The sequence below is a fragment of the Gymnogyps californianus genome, chromosome 10, assembly GCF_018139145.2.
Source record: "Gymnogyps californianus isolate 813 chromosome 10, ASM1813914v2, whole genome shotgun sequence".
Lineage (NCBI taxonomy): Eukaryota > Metazoa > Chordata > Aves > Accipitriformes > Cathartidae > Gymnogyps > Gymnogyps californianus.
Genome location: NC_059480.1, coordinates 21,152,329 through 21,174,262, shown reverse-complemented (window position 1 = coordinate 21,174,262; position 21,934 = coordinate 21,152,329). Strand labels below are relative to the sequence as shown.

Sequence of the window (21,934 nt, the reverse complement as noted above, 5' to 3'; positions counted from 1 at the left end):
AGTACTGAGCTTTGCCCTGGAAGAGCTTGGGGTCAAGAACCTATTTTGATTTAGGTTTCCTCATAATTCACGACGCTCTTCTTGTTTTGCTTCCACCAGTAAAAAAGGGGCACCCTGCCCAAGGAACAAAAATAAAGTTTAGCATACAGAGCACTCATTTGAGAAGTGGACGAGAGCTGTTTAACCCTGCAAGATAACGGTATGTGGTAGTTCAAGGCAGAAAGCAAGAATTAATTCTCTAACCGGCTGAAGGCAAACAGGTAAAAAGGACTTAAGAAAGAAAAATCCTTGTAGAAAAGAATTTATTATTAACTGAAAAAGTAATTTAACAGAATAGTAATGTTCTCATACCAGTGAGCAAATCTAATACCAACTCTGCAAATCTAATAAGATCTCTGCAAAAGCAGAGAAGTTCAATCTGAAGTGAACTCTTTTGAGGCTGAGGCCAATGTCCATTAAGTACAATAGAAATACTTCATCAGCTTCAATACAAGCTGGATCAGGCCTCCACTGGATTTGGATTGTCGGTGGCTGTTATTGTCTCTACAGAATGTTCCACTCAAACTCACCATGGTGATTAAAGTAACATCTAATTTCCACAACAATACAAGCAAATTCTCAATACGCGCTGCTCTTGAACGCGGAGCGTGGCCGACACCGCTGTGTTTGCGCCAGAGCCGTTTCCTGCATTAAACAAGAACCAAACTGGCCCAGAAAAATCACAAGTGGGTGGGAGGCAAACATCAGACCTTCTTAAATGAGGTGTAATCAATAGGCAGACCCCATACAAGAATCCTAGGCTTATCCTCTGAAGGATCCATGAACAGTCAACAAGAGACATGCCGCCCATCTTGCAATGCTTATGCCATTGTGTTGCCAGCCATTGTATTTCTCATTTCACTAATGGCCTGTTCATTGTACTTCAGCTACTTCTTTATTGCACACATCAGCTGGAAATGATCAGCTTCATTACCCATACCTCCTAACGGCTCCATGCCATAATCCATGTGGAATTCAGCAGGCTTCAACATTGTCCTGGTTTCGGCTGGGACAGAGTTAACTCTCTTCTTAGTAGTACCTGGTACAGTGCTGTGTTTTGGATTTAGTGTGAGAATACTGTTGATAACACGCTGATGTTTTAGTTGTTGCTAAGTAGCACTTATCTTAAGCCAAGGACTTCTCAGTTTCCCATGCTCTGCCAGCAAGCAGGTGTGCAAGAAGCTGGGAGGGAGCATGGCCGGGGCAGCTGACCCGAACTAGCCAAAGGGGTATTCCATACCATGGAACGTCGTGCCCAGTATATAAACTGGGGGGAGTTGGTTGGGAGGGGCAGATGGCTGCTGGGGCATCGGTCAGCAGGTGGTGAGCAATTGCATTGTGTATCACTTCTCTTTTCTTGGGTGTTATTTCTTTTTTTTGTTGTATTCTTTTTCATCACAATTATTAATATTCTTAGTTAGTAGTGTATTTTTACTTTAGTTATTAAACTGTTCTTATCTCAACCCACGAGTTTTATTTTTTTTCCTTTCCTCCTCCCCACCCCACTGGGAGGAGGGAGTGGCTGCGTGGTGCTGAGTTGCTGGCCGGGGTTAAACCACGACAAATGTACATGGAAAAGGCTGGCAATGCAATGGTATTTCATAGAACACAACTGCTGTGCACCCAGATGTCTCAGTCTATCACTTTTTGCGGGTCCCAGCAACGTCTCCCAGTTGACTGTTCCATTAACTTTTTCACCCTTTATTTCTTAAAAAGCCCAGAAATAATCTTAATCCTCCTTATCTTGCTAGACTGTTATCTTGCTGCATTCCTGGTGGCTTCACACAGAGATTTTGTGGAACCATGTTTTTTCATTTAGCCCAAAATTGGCTTGGAGGAAGACAGTGTAAAGAGGTCTTTTCTTGAGCAAGCTAGAAATAGAAATGAAAGTTTTAGTTTGTGCCTGATTTTAATTCGGATCAGATTAGAGGAGGGGTTTTTTTACTGCAGTTTAAGAGAAGGGAGTATGTCTCATTTGAGATGGGAGATAGATTCCTATTAGATCCTCCCTTTAGATTAGTCCCTTGGAGGAGCCCAGGATGATCCACACACCCTTGTCTGCTGGGACCAGCAATTAAGCCAACCCTGTCAACTCTGGAAAGACTGTCATCATGACATCAGTAGTGTCCTTTCCCCTGATGAACTGAGGGTGTCTGTAATGGAAAAAGGAGGTGTAAGATTGGCAACTGCTTAAATACAACTGGCTAGGAAGAAAAGGTACAAAATCCACTTACTTTAGCATGGGATTGAAGTAATATTATGGATCATACATTTGTAATAGCTTGCTGTATTAATAAATTCAGTACAGAAGCTTTCAAGTTCGAAGCAAGCCTCTCAATCTATTGCTTCAGAAAGCACAGTCCAAAAGCTATTAATCTATTTATACAGATAAGCACCCAGCAGAGTTATCGGAATCAATGTAAACACTCAGAAAAAGATTCCATACAAATAATAACAAATAAGTAAAGACCCAGGAAATAGAAATGTACAATTTAAAACTAATTGAAATGCTGACCCGAAGAATAGCTATTTATGTGCGTTTCTCCAAAGGCTATTCCGAGAAAAGGAAAGAGTGCAAAAAGTAAGGGCCTAATTTCAGAGGCGGCAGATAAGAACAGACAAGCAGCATCCAACTCAAAGGAGACGGGAAAGGGCTAGAAAGTGGTGGAAGCAACATTGGATTTTTTTTTTTATATATATATATATTAATTTAAAATTACTTTGTACAAAACAAGGTCTGAGCAATGTTATTGAAATCAACCCAGGGGAGAGTACAGGAGCAGCACGGGTATCTGCATACGTGTGTTTTCCATGGCTGGACAGTCTAATTTTACACCCATGTTCTTTTTTGACCTCAAGAGAAGTTTTGACATGAACCCTGTTTGTAGGGTTTGCTGAGCCATTTTTCATCTGCCTTGGTTGCCTCTGAAGCTGCCATGGGATGGAATGGGATGAGGCTGGGCCAGCCACCGCCACCAGTCTTTCAAAGCACATATCAGCCAGCTCATTAGTTAAGGATTTAGGCTGATGACCGTATGGTAGGTTTTGGGTCATGCCTATCCTACACCGTAGTGTGGACAGCCTATCTTGAAAATATTATTTAAATTCTTCTTCAAGGCCTGATGAAGACCAGGAGCCCCAGCTGCTTGGTATTGGATACAGCAGTAAAGAAAGGCCAGCTCCAGCCCTGGGCAACTCACAACATGCTCTGACTTCATTGCAGGTGTGGCCCAACCAAAAATATAAAGGCAGGTTCAGACCAAGTGCTGCCTCACCCACTTCAGTGCATTACATCTTACCCTACAAAGTAAATCCCAGATGTGAACAGCCATGCTTTGCTTGGCTTTAAATGAGGAACAGCAACAGCCCAGTATTCTGGGGAGAAAAGGTCACAATTTCATCTCATCCACTTTAGCGTACATGAAAATATTAAGAGCTTGCAAAAAATTACAATAATTATCGGCTGGAAAAAATTGGTTTAGCCTGGAAGGCTGAGTCCTTCAGGAGAAGTTCACCAAGTTTTGCCAGCAAGATTTAAACTTTTCCTAAAATAAGGAAATAGGCTCCATTGCAGTCCCAATGCAGTAAAAGAAACATATATCTTGTGCACTGTTTCTGTGTACAGTATGAGCAGTGAGTGCTGAGAGAACAGATCCAGGTGGTGGTGACAAAGAACAGAGAGTGGGAAGAGACAGAAAACTCCAGTGAAATAGGAAAGGAGAAGAAGATCAGGAAGTGATCTCAGGTTATTAAGCAGAAGATTTAAAAGAAACAGGAAAAAAAGTACTTTCACAGAAAACATAAGTAAATTATGGAGCTTCCTGGCAGAAGACTCAGTGAAGGTGATGATGGGAGATGGCTTGGGACAGAGGTTAGACCAGCTCTGAAACCTGCCAACCACAAGATCCCAGGAGGGAGCATGAGGTCCCGCAGGCTGGTTGCAGCACCCATCGTGGCTTGGTGCAGGTCCATCCGTACCTGCTGTTCCTTGCATCCATCCCAAGAACCCATCAGTGGGTGCCCAGCACCAAATGGGGTGGACCTGGGCTCTCACCCAGCACCGCTGCTCCTTAAATACATTCCAGGAGGGAGAAGCAGAGGGCAGGTCACAGGCTGATGTAATTCAGCTCCACTGAAATCAAAACGGACATCAGGATGCAGCTAAAGGACTGATGAACTCGCTGCTGGAGGGAGGGGAATGCCACTGAGTTTCATATAGGGTCCAATGCACAGTGAGGGGAAGAAAGAGAGAGAGAGGTTAAAAGTTTAAAAAGCATTTTGATAGAAAACAAAGATATTGTCAAAAAGTTAACCAGAAGCCAAGATTTATTCTATGATTTAGCCAGATCTACTCTTATTTAACCTTCAGCGTGAGATCGGGTCTCAGCCTTTCTATTCTTGGTAACAGCTGATGAACGCAGTGTAACAAGGTATTAATAAACATCTGCCCAGCTCTTAGATTAATATGGGGAAGAATTAATGGAGGTCTTAGCACATTCATATTTTCTGATTATGGCAGATGACTTTATTTATAGAAATAATAGGGAGAATGGAAATTGTCACTGACACCATGTCAATGTAAGTAACAAAATCCAATCATTTAATTGCATTACATTTGACTAAGGAGTCATATCAATAAAAGGCCCTCCTTAGTCACAGCGGTTCAGTGGTCGGTACGTACTTCGTGTTAGAAAGCAATGAAGATTAATATTTTTTTCAGTGAATCATTGGGAAAGTAATTCATCTCTGACGTACCTATTCCTGAGCCTCTGACCCTGAGAGGGACAGGGCTGGGGGGCAAAGCTTTCCACCAGGAGAGGTGAAAAGCCCCTTGCGTAGCTGTCTGGTTTTCATGCTCCTTTCTGGACACCCCTTGCTTCCAATTCCTGAAGCATCCAAAATAATAAAATAATGCCCAAACTATGCTTTGGTTGTTGCTGGCGATGGCTAAGCCGACTCATGCATCAGCTCTGCTTCATGCGGTGCCCTCCTCTCTACCATGATAAAGTATCACCAGTGCTTCTGTGGGAACAATATCATACTATACCACTGAGATAAATAAAGTGCAATTTTAAACCTTGATATGTTGATGACTCCTAAGAGAGGGGGAAAGGCTTATAAAACTCCCGCTAAAGGAGACGCGGCTGTTCGGATCGTTTGCAGCCTGTTAGGTAAACCCTGAAGCCAGTTTTTATTGGGAGGTGCCAGCGCTGGTGTTAGAGAGCTGCTGGGGTTTAAGCAGGCTTTCAACTGACTGTGGCTGTTTCTCAAGGTTCTAAAATACATTTCATAACGTTCAGTTCAGACAGGCAGCTAGGGGAGTTTGGATCTTTTCTCCCAGAAGCAGGGAAAAATAAAATAAAGCTACAATTATGGTGACAGATGGTCTGTTAAACACAGAGCATTGCTAGTAGTTTTGTTCCTTGCACATTGAAGAAGATCTGGACTGATGCTGAAAAGCCAAGACAGTCCTCTGGTTCTCTCCTGTGTTTGCTAATCCATTCTGATCTTCCAAAGCTATCAGTCTGAATTAATGAAAACAGAGCAAGGAAATGTTACTATTTCTATTAATTATAGAGGCAGGTTTGTGCAATAAACAGAATTCATATCCCTACAGTGCTGCCTAAGTACCTATAATTCAGCTGCTCCACTCACAACTGCAGCACCTTCTTCACATTGTTGTACAAATTAGCAAACCTGAAATCAGCAGCCATGTACAGTGTGATGACATTTAGTTTAACTACGGGGGATCTGATCTGCTGAAATCTACGGGTGGTCTTCCAGCGCTGCTTTCCACTGCGATTGTGTTACAGCTCCCAAATTAAGTACTCCTAGATCAGCTCCGTGTTTTCCATAGATGTAAAAATACAGATGCTTAGGAAATACTGTCAGTTACTTATTGCAACTGCTGGTACTCTTCCAAGTACTGCCAAGCTAACACTTGGGGCAATGCTCTTTTGGAGTTGAGCAGAAAGGAGGGCCAGGGCACTCCTGGAGCCAACCTGACTTTCCAGGTCAGTTGACTGGTTTGTATTTACTGCAGGGTACACGGTGCAAGAACCCGCATGTGGATATCTTTGCTCAGTGGCCAAAGCCCAATATTTGCATACCCCACAGGAATTCATTTTGTGCATCAAAACCTGCAGAAACAGAACTGGGTGCGCTGTCTCCTAGTCAGTCCTTCCTCTCCCACCACCTTAATGCCAGTGTTGGCATCCTGTGGTAGGACTGACGGTAGCAATGGGTTGGGTGAGCATCTTCTGTCACCCTATGGTCATCTTCATGTCAGACCAAGCCTGGGACTAGAAAGCCCCAGAAGGAGCTGACTGCCGAAAGCACTGTTGCTCCAGTAGCGGTGAGGGAAGCAAGAGCTTTCAAGGTGGTGGTAGAAGAAAAGCAGAATTCCTGGGGATGTAAAGGGAAGCTGGAAAGGTGCAGAGTGATGATCGTTCTTATTCCAATCCAGCTTTCCACCTTCCAGATTAAATAAACATTGTTTTGCTCTGCACCTGAGTGAGAGGAAGCGAATTGCCGATTCCCAGTGGGCAAATGCGTTTGATAGCGGGGCTCCCACTGCGAGCTCAGAACTTTGCACCAGCAAACTGGTCTGACTGGGGAGCGCTCTGGCAACTGAAATACTCTGGTAGCAACATTTTCCAATAGCTGTAAGGCACCAATAGCAGATCACTTTTGATGGCAACATGTTCTGATAGCAAATGACTCCACCAGGATAAAGAAGAAAAGAAAAGGCACTTCCTTGGGCTATGGTGCAAAAGGTTGATTTTCCATGTACTTATATATCCACTACTTGCAGTGCTGCTGGTGTTACATTTCAAGCATCTGACTCAGGCATTTGAGTGGAAAGGCGATAAAATGCTTGACTTTGATTGAATATTGGACTTGAAATTCCATTGTGAGAAAAGGTAAAAATAAATACAAACAGTATGAAAAAAATCAAAAAGCTACTATTGGACAAGATGTTCCACACCATTTTTTACATCTTTACAGCTACTGAAAATCTCTCTTTGGCTGGCATGAAGGTCAAAATTCATTTTTTGAGCATTCTTTCAGCAGGGATTATATTTAGATACTGAAGCTCCTGCTAGTTTAAGGGGAGTATTTCTTCAATTATATCCAATATTAGTCCAGCTGTTAGGATTTCCCAAGGGACCACAGCAAACTGAAGAAATGCCTTTGCTCTGGTGCTGACAGGTTCTGTGGCATTGCCCTACCCTTTCACTTGCTTGTGCATTCGGCTCCTGACCTCACTGATGTAAGTAAAAAGAGAATCAAGTACCTGGTCTCTTCTGAAGTACATATCAAAGAGCATTGAAATGATAGACTTCATTAAGCTTGTACATCAACTTTAAAAGAAGAAGAAAAAAAAAAGCTGAGCTGGGGAATTCACGACAGCATTTCCAATGTAAGGAAGAGGAGCAGGTGGGGGTGAAAGTTAAGTTTTACACCCTATGAAATAAAAACACAGTCCATATTACAGCAGCTTCTGATGTGTTCTGTATTTGAATTACTATTATCAAATTAATATGGGAGAAAAGCCCTCTGAACACATTAGGAGGAAGACTACCAGCTTTTATTTACCTACTACACTGTATTACAGTGAGAGGCACACATGTTTTACAACAGGGACAGCTCAAGTCATCTGCAGGGTGTTAGCTGGTGCCTTAACAAGTTTTCCTACAGGTATGTTTGCTTAAATTGATCTAAATAAATTTAAGAATTCAAATACCAGCTTTTAGTAGCAAGATAGGATCTTGAGAATATCTACATATGAGAAACATTTTTGGTTAAACTTACCTTAGCAGCCTCCTCAGTCACAAGCTATGCTGTAAAGCACCTTTATAACGAGATACACACCCACTGTATCCTGTGGGAGGTGGAAATGGCCTTCAAGATTTCAAGGTCAATGTGAAAACACAGCTTTTCTGCATTTTGATTCGAATGTAACTCACATGATTACTGGGGCTCAGGGATTCTTAGGAGAGACAGAGGCAGGAAGAGCTTTCATCAAAAAGGGTGAAAATTAACAGATAATTGCTAAACTGCCCTAAAAAGTAGAGAATACAGACATAACCCACATGTTCTGATTTTCAACCTCTATTTCCTCATTTCATTAATGACAGTATCAAATGCTTGGTAAAAGCCTTTTGTTGTTGGGAAGAAGGTGGGTGGAGGCTGGCCAAATGTTGGACACCCTATAGAAAAAGGTCAGAGAAGGTAAGATGGTGCAGGCTGTATCTGTGGTAATTATTTGAACAAATCCCATCTGTGTGGCACTCAAGGGTAGGGGCAAGCTCTTGCTCTCTGGACAGGCCTCTAGAGTGTCTTCAATGCACATTTTAGCAGCCAGAATCTGCTTTTAATCTCCTGTGTGACATTTGGTGTGTTAGGACAGTGAATTTAGTCTTGATCCTGATAGTTCCTGTCATTTGGCATCTGCTGGGTGGCAGCTGGCCGGCATCGGCAGCACAGCCCTGCTGCCCAGAGCAAAGCCAGCAGAGTACGGGGATGATCGATCCCAGTGAGGTGCCATGGGGCTCTCCAGCTTGGGAGTGTCCCCAAGACAGAGATGGGATGTTCATCTGACTGTCACTCCTTGATGGTGAGGAGTTTTGTGCCTACAGCAGATGAAATGCTTCCCACTTTGTGAAGTCCTTCGTATTGCAAGTGCCAGTCCCCAACACACCAGCTAGCTTCCCTTGAGCGTGTGAAAGGGGATGGTACACAGAGCAGCTTAAGAAAAGTGAGAGCTTTTTCCCTGATGAAGGATGCAACATGTGTGGACCTCACACATCCACACACGTGGACGCATGGCATGTCCTGGACACCACCACTGTGTAAGGAGTTGTGGGAGGTGGGTAGGAAGCCACCCACCCACACTAAGATGGCCATGCACAGCCTTGCAGTTCCTCCCAGCAGCAGGGCAGAGGACTGGGGAGCAGGATGGCCACTGAAATAACAGGATTTGCAGAGTTTAGGGACCTGAGTTAGGACCTCTCCTGGATCTGCAGCCTGCCCTGGTCATCAAAAGCCGGACCACTGGGCAGCAATGTGGTCAGGTGAATGCACCTGTGTAGGAGAAGCTGTTCAGTGCCAGACCTCTCACTGACTTTGCTAGAAAGGTAATTCTTGCTGGCTATTTTGCACTCGAACTTCTGTACCGAGATGGGTATCTTCCAGGAGCTACTACAAAATAATTTCCCACAAATGGCCCAGCAACCGAAAATGTATTCCTGCATCCTGACAACTTCAATGTGTTGCCAGCGCACAGTTTTGCTGCCACCGGTTCCTTAAGGCAGTTTTGCCCAGCACTGTTAAAAAGGAAAACATTCACTGTGCCCTGGGGGAAATGAAGCGTGGAAGTCCCGTTATCACTGACAGAAGTTTTGCCTCTAATTCCCCATCTGCTCTTCTGAATGTTAACCTACAACATTGGCACATGAGCTTAAATGATGACTAGGGATTCCAAATAGAAAGCAACAAAATATTAGTCAGATAGGCTGGTAGTGTCTGCAAAAATGTGGTGTGGGCACTCATGTTTCAAAAAAGGGAAATTATAGGACAAAATAATGTTGTTATGTTATGTTGATTGAGGGAAAATGCTAGCACAGAATAGGACGAAGTAATGGGTCAAAACCAGACTTATTTATTTTTTTGATCTTTAATCCATATGGGATCCTGCACAGCTCCCCCTTCCTATTCTTATTGCTATTTGTGTTTAGCAGCCGGGTAAAACAGCACACAAGGCAACAAATCTGAGAAGAGAGTAATAATGTGATGCATAGTGTTAACTTGCTGGTTTGGGAAATATCCATTTATCTTGGTTAAATGAAAGCTTAGCCCAAGTACTAAGCCAAGTAATCATGATTAGGGAGAGAAAAAGACATTCACCTCCTTGGAAACTCAATACTCTTCAACAGTAATAGCACTGCAGTGACATTGTTCGAAGCTGGACGCTTGCTGTAATTAATATAGATTATTGCCATATGAGGAATGGAAGAGCCTGTGCCTGCTCCTACAATTGTTTTCATTTCTAGACCAGTTACGAGACCAAAATACATTGGGTTTTTGTTTCATGGACATGGCCCCTTCACTGTTTCGAGTGCTCCACTGACCTCAGAGGACTACAGAGATTCTGTTCTCTTTGTTGGTTCAAAACTGCATAGAGGGCATGTATATGCTGTTCTCTCTTATAGAGACTTTACTTTTGTTCTTTCTCATCTTTTTTCCTGACTCTCAAGAAAAATTGGTTTTATGGTAAAAAGTATATTACAAGAACACATCTATAAAGACGTTCATGAGCTCTCAAGCTATTGGTTTTCCAAGAAAGCTAAACCTGCATCTGTACCGTCCAGTGTATCATGCACTGAACTCATCCACAAAGCAGGTGATTTAGTGCTTACACTGATTTTTGACCTAATAGACTGGTGCAGCACTGTGCTAAGCCCGGCTCATCAGCCTCGTCTCAGTAGTCATTTGACTCATTGACTCTGCCAGATTTCCCATCCACTTGATACCACTACTTCTGTAGATTTCATTACTACCTTTCTGCAATATGCAGCCGTTCCTGCTCTCTCCTGTGTGTGCACATCGCTATTATCCTTTATCTTGTGTTCCCTGTCTTTCTAATCCTCTGCCTTATTGTAACCCACTTAATTTCTAACTTTCTCCCAGTCTTGCTCATCAGGCTGGATTTGATCTGTGCCCTAACTACGAATGAATCCATTAGAAATGCTTCCTTCTTCTTACGCTGGAAACTGTTCTCTAGGACATGCACCTTCCCTGTGGGAATTAGGATTTTCCATTGTTTTTCCAATCAGGCAGTAGGTTTCTGTCCCTAACATGTGACTTGGAGATCCTTACCTGTGGGCAAAGCAAACAGGGAGCTCCACGGAGCACATGCATGAGTTCAGAGGTCCATGGAGATGTAGCCGTATTGTACACAACTTAGATTCAGTAGCCAATAGGCGGCTGCCTCTACAGAATTGCATTTAAAACAATAAGGGCACTTAAAATATTCCATTCTGTGAAAATTACATTAAATTTATGCATGAAACAAATATATCCACTGCTTTTCTACAGCACTTGGGCACAAAATTCCATTCTGTGAGTTTGACATGACAATTGATCATATTCAACTAAGAGGGCTACAGATGGTGAAGTCTGTGTCCTGAAAGGATGAGAAGCCACCACAGAGTGTTTATGCCGCAAAATTTACCCTTTTGTAATAAGACAAAGAGGAAAGATGCTCATGAGAGCCAAACTGGGTGTTTGCTTTTACCACAGAGGTGTTTATTTCACAACTCCTTGCCTCGGTCATATCGGTAGGATGGAGCTGTTATATCCATCTTTCCCCACCAAGCCCATTTCTTAGTTTCGAGGGAGGCAATTAATCTCTACCCAGTATCTGTCATAACCAGATTTCTGAGCTGATGTGGTCAGTACTATTCACAACCTTCTGTAGACATCCCTCTGCATTCAGAGGTCCTCCAGCAGATCCAAGAGACTGGTCATGAGGGAAACACGGCTGCCAGGCAGTGGAAGACCCAAGCTCACACTCCTCTCATTCCTCCCATCTGGCGATCTCAGACATTTAGATCTCAACTAACTGTTCCTTGCATATGCCAGCAGGTTTAATACAACATCTTTCGTTGACAGCCGGGGAAACTCAACCAACATGTAGTTAAATAACTTGCTGGAAGTGCCAAGTCACGCTGGCAGGGCTGATCCAGCACTCCTGGTCCTCTTCCCTGGCCACTGTTTTGGATCAGATTTTTTCCTAGCTTACCTGCACAACCCAGTGCAAGAGCAGTTGCCTGCAATGGTGAAGTAGCTTTACACCAATACCCAAAGCAGGAAGCCAACATGCTTACTGGGGGAGCAGTGTGGGCTGGTGGACTTGAGCACTGGTCTGAACCAGGGATGAAGCCAGCGAAGAGCTTGTGCAAGTCGCCTCCTTGCTCTGCACCTCAGTGTCACACCTGCACTTTTGCAGGAATAACAGACATCTCTGGGTAACGGTCTTTAGTAAGATGTGACATGTGAAACCTCAGCAGTGGTCTAGTATTCATGCTGACTGCCTACCCTTTAGCAGTGCACACGTTCAGCCAGCTGCAGTCTGCTAGATCCTCATAAAAATTAACAAGCAGACTAAATGCAGACTGCTGTATTTTGCCACAGAAAATAAAGTCAAACAACAGCTAAAACTGGGGAGGGGAGGGGGGAAAGGGGAGCAGAGAAGGCAGACCAAAGGCAACATAAGAGTTGTATTTATTTTTTAGTCTCATCTCTTTTAGTGTCTGTGATAAGCACTGTAACTAAAGGAATCTAACTGAATTAGAATTTCAATATGTCCTGGGCAGATTGGAGCTGTTTCCATTCATGAGCAGCACGTCCCAGCTGTAATTGCCTGCTTGCTTATCCACACAGCTCTTTACAGCTAATCCAAATGTGGACTCAAAAATAAATAGTGCCAGAGCATTCACTTCCCACTGGGCAGTAGTTTTAGCTCGCCTCTGCCTTTGCTTTGTTCCAGCTGGTGCTCTCAATGGCATGGGGACTGACTCAAAGGAGATAAAAGATGATTGACCCGCTCAAGGAATTAGGTGGGAGAAAAAACACTCCTGCCGTATCTGCCCTGCCTGTCTGTGCTTTTCCTCTGGGTGCTGCTTTGCATCTGTTTATCTTTCTCTGCCCTCACCTCTCTCTCCAGCCGCGTTACTCGTGTGATCTGCTTCTCCTTCATGGTTTCCCTAAGGGCTGCTAGTGCCCTCCCTGTCCCCAGCAGCACATCACCCTTCCCCTCCCTGTGGTCCTGCCCGCAAACACACTATCAGGGCTTTAGCACTGCTTTCCTGAAATGAAACACTCTCTTCAGGGATATTTAAAAGCCGTGTACTTCTCAGATCAGGTCTTCTCTGGAGGGGTGTAAACCTGAGGCATAGCTGCACAAAGCTGGAACTGGAGGGGATGCCCCCATGGATGGGACTTGGCACTTCCCCAAAGCAAGGCTCTGCCTTTGCTTTCTGACACGGGAATCTGTATGTGTCTTGGCTCTCCTCCCTCCTCACTGAGTGGAAGGTGGTTGTCCACCATCTTTTAGGCTCTTTTCTCCACTATATCCACCACAGACTTTGCGGGAGACTTTGGCCAAGTCTCAGCAGCCTCAGTGCCTCTGTTCATCACCTGTAAAAGAGCAGCGCCAACACTCTGTTGCTTCATGGTTTGGGATGTAAATCCCAGGGCCCTGAGATGACAGTGGTGCAGGGACATATGAGTCGAAGCCACTTCACTTCAGCATAGTCAGAGGTGTCCAGCTCCCACTGTGCAACCAATTATTCTCAAAAATAGTCTTTGTAGTATCCAAAAGAACCTCCTCTAAGATCTGGTCAAGTGGGTACCCACAAAATCTCAGCTGGGGAGAAGGTCGTTCCCTCTTGATGACCATCAAAGAGACTGACTTCAGCGTGGAGCTAGAGCTGGAAACACCTCCCAGCCCTGGGAGTGGAGGAGCAACGCAGCAGTGAGCCTCCACTTCATCTCCTTTCTCTCACCCTCTCTCTGTTTCCCACTGGGCTTATCATGGCATGATTGCAAGACACAGAGCATCTTCATTCACTTGCTACTGCTGCACCTCCCCCCAAAGCCAGCCCATTTTACAAGCAGATTGTGCCCTTCTCCAAAGCCAGAGAGCAGCTGAGATGATGAATATAGTGCTTGTCCAGTGTGTCTCTTGCTATGTAAATTCAAATTCAGCACAGAAAGCTAAAAATGTTTGCAGAGTCCTGACAGGCAAAGGGGACAATTATCCTCAGCTGTTCCTTACAAACGTTGATCCCCAGTGACTGCAGCATACCAAGAGAGGCATTGCCTCGTGCTTGGATTGCAAACTCACCAGCACCAAAACATGAGGATGGTAACAAGGGCTGGCTCTTCACTAGATGCTCTGCTACCTGGAGATGGCCTGAAAGTGTCCTCCGCCAGGTACAGTGATGGGGCTAGCATATCCCTTGTACAGATGAGGAAGCTGAGGCCATAGTGTCAGACGGCTCCAAGGTGGCCAGAAGGTCACCAAAGAAGAGAAGTTGGGACTCTCTTGCTTGCGATGACAGATAGTAGCTCCCTCCTTTGTAGCTGAGCTGGGGACACAGGAATTTCCTCCAAAAATTGCTGTTTCAATCAACTAAATGACTATAATTAAGACTAACACAGTGTGGCCAAGGTGAGTGAAACAAGTCATCACGGGGATAGTAATGTATAGGAAGAGGCACTGGAAAAAAAAAAGAAAAGAAAAGAAAAGAAAAAGTGGAGAAGGAAGTTAAAGTTAAAAAGATCAGGAAGAATAAAGACTATAAAGTCTACAGCCGTGCTGTGTGGGCTACTTAGACTCGTACTAGGAAGGTAGCTCTTGGGAAAGGGGACGCCTAGGGATGAAAGGCATCATTAAATGGCAAGGCTTAAAAGTTTTTTCAAAACACAAAAAGCCAGCACTGGAGAAAAAAACATCATGAGATGGAAACCTGGAAGATTTACAGGTTACTTTGGAATATTTAATTTTGAAGTGTGAATGTATTGCATGTTGTCATATAGCAAAGAGGTACAGATACCTCAGTCTTTCTGAATATCTCTCTTACTCCTGTATATACTGGGGAGAGGGAATTAACAATGATAACGGATGACTTGAAGTTAAAGGAAATTTTGCCTTTGAAAACAAACCCAAATGTTGCTGTGTTCCACACACAGCTAAGCTGCATCCCCATGTGATGGCTTCAGTTGTCACTGGCAGCCCCGTTCTCCTCCTCCTTTGGACATAGAGTGTCCTAGACATGCCTGTGCCATGGGAGCCCAGCAAGACCGCCCTGGGTCCAGGGTGTCTCCCTCATTCAACTCAAAAACTAGATGGAGAGCGCAGCTCTGAGCTCTGGGGAGATTTAGGAGAAGGGCCAGAAATAGAGGTGAATTCATTAATGAAGCATCATTAGCCATCAATCTTCCTAAATTCTTGTCAGTACATTAACACCAGCTGCCCATTGTCCATTTTCCCCTTGCCATAATGAGGAACCCCAAATTCAAAGTCATCTGCCAGTTGGATTAGTCAGTTAGTACAGCCGGAGCTCCTGAGATGCTCCAACGAGAACAGTTACTTATGTCACTCTGTCCTGCACCGTGCCCATTAGCTTGCGGTACAGCAAAGTCCAGTCACGAGGCAGAAATACACCATTTGATATTGCTGTTGCTGCTTCACAATTTAGTGTTGCTCCTGCCACAGCATTAAATGTTCCCTAAGTGGTAACTGTCTTCTACTAATGCAGATGCATTTCTTTTATGAGTCAGCTTATTGCTGTTGTTCTTGGTCCATGCTTGCTGCTCTTCTGTTATGGCCGCAGACAAGCGGGATTAGGGCAAGCAGATACTGTGCTCAGATGGAGATCTGCAGAGAAAACATATTTTGACTACACAAGAATCACTGCCCTCTGAATTGTGTCAGAACAGGGGAATTGCCAGCTAGGTGTTCACCTGGTTTCTGGTTTGCATCTTCAGTGCTAGTGTGTGAGACCTCCCTTGGTACATGCATATTGGGGCTTTCATGTCACACCACGGCCATGGCCACAGCCACAGTGGGACTCGCTTAGATACCCCAGGCAGACACCTGCTCAGTTTTTACCACCCAGCTGGGTTTCTCCTCACCCTCTCCCTGGTGTAGCCCTGCTTCCATCCACCTCTTCATGTTGCCATGGACCGTACTTGGGAGTCAGACATTTCAGGCATTGGTTTTAATCGTGGGTCCAGCTCTTACATTCTTTCAATACCAGGGCTAGAAAACTCCCCTGGATCGTATCCTGAATCAGATAGAAGCATCTTGACATAGTAGTTACCTCTACCACTCTGCCTGGGAAACTCTTCCACACACGAAGGCACCTGAACGCCAGACTACTCGGCAGTCAGGCTACACTTTACATCAGAAATTCAACAGGCCATTTTATTTATTCTCCCGTCCTTCATCACACAATACTTCTCCCTGTTTTTTCGCTCTGCAAAGCCGTAGGAAAACATACTATCATCAGACATAGGCATGAGTAAGACATATTGAGGCATAAAGATGAACTGTCCATATTCAGTAAATTCACCTCAAAGTGAACCACCATCCCCTTGCAGGTTGTATCTGATGCCTGGTTTCAGCCTCTTCCTTTTCCCATGGGCAGTGGTGGGTGGGACCAGCACAAAAAAAGTCTCTCCAGCCATGATAGACACCAAGTATCTCCCATCGCTCAATAGCAGCCGCCCTGTCTGTCCAAGAAATGGCACTGACTGCCGTGTTGTGGCACAAGGAGAGGTTAACATGTGGACTAGCAGGAAAACTTCAGGGCTCACAGGGAACTGCCTCGGGGTTCAAATGAATCCTCTGGCTGGGAAATATTGGAAAGAAGCATCCAGAGCAGCGTGGACAGTGCAGGACATGGGTGTATTCAGACAAAGCTTAAGAGGTCAGTGATTATATCTTTAGGTGAATGTTTAGCTTTTGTTGTCTTTTGATGACTCAGGGTGTCTTTTATGAGGCAAAATTAATGCAAGTGCTTCTCTTTTTACAGTGGACACATTGCCCAGGAAATGAAATGCCATAAGGGGAGCAAAGCTCATTAGTTTGGTGCCATAAATGGTTCTCCAAGGTCTCAGAAACCCTATGATTAACATAAACATAGACAGAGGCAATTACAAATAAACACACATATAAAACCCAGCTTTCCATCTAAAAACGTGGTCTGCAATATCCCTCTTTGGCTCTTCACAGATGTGGTGACGTAGAGGTAAGGGACATTTCATACCAATCGTGACATAAACTGAAGCCTGAGGAAGGAAAGCAGCCAGCCCAGGGTGAAAGTGAGGACAACAGAGTGCGTAATATAGTTCCCAACGTACCAGCTAAGGGATTTTGAGATTCACCCTCAGAATTACTTCTTTTTCAGAGAAATTTGAAGCAAATGCTGCCCCAGCATATTTTCTTCACACTGCAGTCCTCTCTCCGGTGATTGCTGTTGGGTGGATGTGTTGATACTCCTTAGGATGGGGCAGAGTAGTTCTAACCTTATAAGAACTATCTCAAGTCTTCATCTTGCAATGGCTAAAAAAGTGGAAACCTTCTCAGGTTTTCTAGTGAGTTCCATAAAATTCACCAGAAGATAATGTTCAAAAGGAGGATGAGAACAGAGGAAGACGGGAGGAATGGGTCAGCCCTGGGCAGACCCACTGTGTCAGTATCACGGGCCCTTAGGGCTGCTCCCCGACCAGTGCAGAGCAGTGAAGGGCCCCGGGCACAGGCGTACCTGTATTCATAGGAGATTGTACACTTTTTACTCTGCATTTCTCTCTTAAACATTGTGCATTTATTCAGAACAGACCCAAATGCGAAGAACAAGGAGTGTTTTGTAAAAAGCAAAGCTTGGCCTCCTTGCCTGCGTCTGTGGCAACTGTGCCAAGAGACAACTGTGTTGATGCCACGCTGGGTAAATAATGAAGGAGACAGCGATGTTCAGGCAAAGTCAAGCAGAAAGCCCAGAGCCCAACCCAGCGTCCTGACTCTAGCAAAAGTCACACCAAGTACAGCAGTTTGCTGGTAACCTGCCCTATAGGAATATCCCCTACAGACTCCTGATAGTCAAAAAGCAGCTTGAAGCACCTCTTCTAAACTGTTTTTAACAGGTTGTCATGACTTTAGGTGCTCTGTCTGTTCAAGCAATAGAACAATCCACTTTTACTCTAAATGCTAGGCTGACATCATGCAGTAATGAGTTTCACAGGCTGATTACTTGTTGCATGACAAAAATACATTGCCAGCAGCTGACTCAGGAGGCAATGGGCAAAAAAAACCCCCATGCTACTTGTTTTCTCAGAAAAGAGAGAGGGGACAGGGAAGGAACGGGGTTCACAGTCCTGCCTTGAGATTAACTCAAGGGAGGAGAAAGGCATGGAAGTTCGCTAACTGACCTGGTGGGGTAGGATATGGTCGTGTAGGTTGTAACTGTTCTAGGTTACAAGTCCTCCAAAGGCCTTCATAGGGGGGTCTTGGGGAGTTTGTATCATTACTGTTCCACAAAAGGCTCTTACCTTACAGCTAACCCCTGCCTAAAGGAACCATGGACTTTAGTTGCTTACATCTGACTTCTGGAGTGGCTGCTGTGATGTCATCAGTGTCACAATTTTACACAAAATTAGGTGTGCAATTGTGTGTTAAACAGTGATGGTTAGCTTGGATTGCCCAACTAATGAAGCAGGCAGCATTAATGCTATCACATATGGACTGCTCCAGGGACTGGCACTATACAGGAATCTGAAATCACTCTGACTTTGGTGGGAATAGAGATACCCCTTTTCCTCCTCTGGTATCCTCTCGGTGGGACAGACCCCTCTTGCCCAGCTCTCGCCCCGGCAGTACTCATGCAATTTGGTCTAGAGCTTGCAAATTTGCCTCCCTGCCCAGGCAGTCCTGCCCAGGTGTGCCTGTAGACTCAGACAGGCGGCAGAAGCTGCTGATCACCTCTAATGTATGCCCAAGTTTTGCTTAATTAAGAACAGACTCTCTAATAGCATTCACCACCATCTCCTGACGGCTCTGCGACCACTCAGGCTGTGGCAGCACAGCCAGCCAGGCTTCCCTGTCGTGCAGCTCATGTGTGACATCCTAAAGAGTGCAGTGGCAAATATATAATTTTATTTTCCAGCATTAAGGGACTCAGCCTGGGACAGGTCTCAGTCCAACATCTTCTGTGGCCTCCAGGCCCTTGGGTGGTTGCTCTGAGCCCTCCTGCATTGCTCAATGCAGAAATACCAGCTCGTTCAGTGCACGCTTGGCGGTCGCTGTTGTGCTGTCTGAGGTAGTGTGGGTGTAATCTTACATACCAGAGTGAGGATTAGATCCAAGGTCCTGCAACCCAAATTTCTGGCCAATATCACTATAAAAATACTTCTTAGTTGGTGGCTATATTGATTAGATCCTGGCAGATGCTATTTCACCTTCTAAACTATAGTTATTTCAGGGAGGAAGTGCCTCGTCTTATTGTTTATTCCCCAATACTTAACTACAGAGGTTGTAAGGAAAGAAAAGAGTCTTTTTTGGCTCTCAGAGATGCAGTGATGACCACAAAGTCAGGGAAAGGGCTGGGGGAGATTCTTCTCCTTTTGGACCGCCTTCTTGTCCAATTTGCTGTGCATGAATGCAGCACAAATCTTCATCAAATACTACCATCTCTTATTTCAAGCAAGGTCCCTGCCTGCAAGTCCCAGTCCCGAGCCAGCATCTCTGAGCATGGCAGCAGGATCCCAGCAGGGAGGAGGTGACAGGGTCACCAGTTTGGCCAGTTTGCCCAGCCAGCTGCCCAACCGGGCTGTGAGTCTGGCCCGGGTCTGCATCATGGAGCCCGTGGTGGGGCTCTGGGCTGATTCTAGGTGGAGAGCCCAGTCCCTTGGCACCCATCAGCCTGTCTGCATACAGATGGATTTTGGCTCCCATCCATGTCAGTCTTCCCCTGCAGCCACCTCTACAGGATTTAAGTATTATCCCAGGTTCACCACTATGCAAATATTGAAATTAGCCCTTTGCATGATTATGTAGATAGTGACATTACAGACTTTTCCAGACGAGGAGCACTGAGGAATTCATGTGCCTTCTCTGCTAACAGCATCAACAGTCAGGTTTATTTTTCAGTGAGCTGAAGAATGGCCCCTAGTGTAAGAAAAACTTCGGCATTAAAGTATTTGGTATCTGGAATATTTCTTTTTTTTCTTAAGCCTTTCTCTGAATGCAGTAAAAGCACAAAGTGCTGTGCCATGAAATAATGCAAAATACAGCCCTCACCAGGAAGGGCCCAATTCTCAGAGATCGAGATTTTAACTGAGCCTCACTGAAACCAGGAGCAGATTAGGAGGAGCTACGAGGGGAGCTGTAGCCCCACTAGCAGGTCTAATACAGCCTATGCTTCCAGCCTGGCAATGAAGTTACCATCTGGAAAGATGGTTGTTCACATTCAGTTGATCTAGGGTAACCAAAATCTGCTGGGAATGACATAGATATAGCGAATGTGCCTTGAATCAGGGCAAGAGAGCAGCAACGCTTCTAGACATCCTTTCAAATCTGTATTTCTGATTCTATGAGATCTAATTGAAGTACAGGGTTCAAATTCAGTCCTTAAAATGAAGCCCCTGTGACTTTTCCCCTCTTCAGAAGACCCTGAAGGCCTGAGAGAAGGTTGCAAGTCTCATACCCTGCTCTGAAACAAACAAGCCCCTGGGCAGGAATCTAACTGGTCTGGCCAAATGGCGTTGGGACAGTAATTTCTCCGTGGGAAAAGAAATCTTTGTCACATCAGTTACATTTCCACAAAATGCTGCATTTACGTCTCATACTTGTGCCTCATTCAGACACCTTCCTTGAGAGCCTCACCTTACTGAGAGCTGCAGTACAACCAAAAAACTGTAATGAATGTGTATGTGCTTAAACAATAGCCCCTTTGTCCCCCAAAAATACTGCCGTAAGAACACCAGATGCAGCTATTACCTTTTCTTAAACTACCCATGATTTCTTGTCCATGGTGCAAATCCTTTGCAGTGTGGAGCATAGCTAAGCCTGATTAGCCAGGATCACATTTTACCAGTGGGGCTAACGAGATTTATCCTTCATTCCCACACGCTGATCTGTCATCCCCATTATTTTACATCTCACCTTGAGTTAACAAATGGTCCATCTTCAGAGCACACTGGGCATGGCCACAGGGGATTTGGCACGCTGGATATAATGTGGTCTGCCACATTGGATGGGCAGTGACAAAAATTATCCCTCTTCCCCCAGGTCCTTCCATCGTCCCACTGCAGCGAGCAAAGCCAACACTGGGCAACCCTCTAAAATGTTTATTTGGACCAGTGGCCGGAGCTCTACGTCTTACAGACATGATGAGAAAAGGTAAACGGCATCTACGCTGATTGTCTCTTACGGGTTTGAATCTTTAGGAGTGTGGCCTGTGGCTTCTCTTCAGTGGCAGCACTGGAGAAGTAGGAGGGATGCAAAGGGTGTCCGCCCCTTGCCTCTCACCGCTCCCCCCCCACCTACTGCTCCACCGACAACAGGACCAGCGACGAGTGCCAGGGTTAACGTGCCAAGCCAAAACAGAGTGCAGGGACAATGCCAGAGCCATGGCCAAAGTCCTGCTTGTTCCCAGGACATCAGCAGCACACCATGACCATCTCTGAGGTCAGCACACACACATTGCACATTTAAAAGCACACTAATCCCCAGCCACAGGTTTCCAGCCCCATCTCCAAACCCTGTGAAGCCTTTATGCCTTTTGCAGGTGTCCTGGTTCCAGCCATCAACCCACACCGCTCCTGCACCCCCATCCAAACAACATACACACAACGCCTCCTCTCCCCCAGCCAGATCATTGCCCTATATAACTTTTACACATATGGATGATGCATCCAGCTGTCAGAGATGTTTTCTGTTTATATGCATGCGTGTGTGAGGACGAGCATGTGCGCAATACATTACACAGTGTCTGGGGGATGACAAGCAGCTTGAAAGGGATCTGGTAGCCCACCAGCCCATTTAAGTTGTGTTGCTGGAGGGAACAGGCTGAAGGAGAGAGAGGAATAAATGAGTTACTGGATCTCCCAGGGGAGCAGGGAATTACACAGAAGAGAAGGAAAGGGAAGGAGAGGTTTTAAGTCCACAGACAAAGACAGCACTCAGTTGGGAATGAAAGAAGTTAAATATCACTGATGAAAGAACAATTCTCAGTAATGCTCAGGCTCATCCTTCCAAAATCTCTCTCCTTTGAAGGGAGATTTGCTGGACAGCTTGTCTTGTCACAACCGAACACGTTTCCCTTTC

The 21,934-nt window shown here is 45.0% G+C and overlaps 1 protein-coding gene across 3 annotated transcripts in view; it reads left to right on the top strand.

Moving 5' to 3' along the window:
- Positions 1-21,934, top strand: part of KCNMB2 (potassium calcium-activated channel subfamily M regulatory beta subunit 2) — a 156,765-nt gene that overhangs the window by 117,754 nt on the left and 17,077 nt on the right. For 2 of the 3 annotated variants that reach the window (XM_050902670.1, XM_050902668.1), the window contains one exon: positions 20,897-21,007. The exons of the other annotated variant lie outside the window; for it this stretch is intronic. In XM_050902670.1, the coding sequence (XP_050758627.1) occupies positions 20,952-21,007 (56 nt within the window). In that variant the 5' untranslated portion in view covers positions 20,897-20,951. The remainder of the gene's footprint in view (positions 1-20,896; positions 21,008-21,934) is intronic. 3 annotated transcript variants of the gene reach the window in all.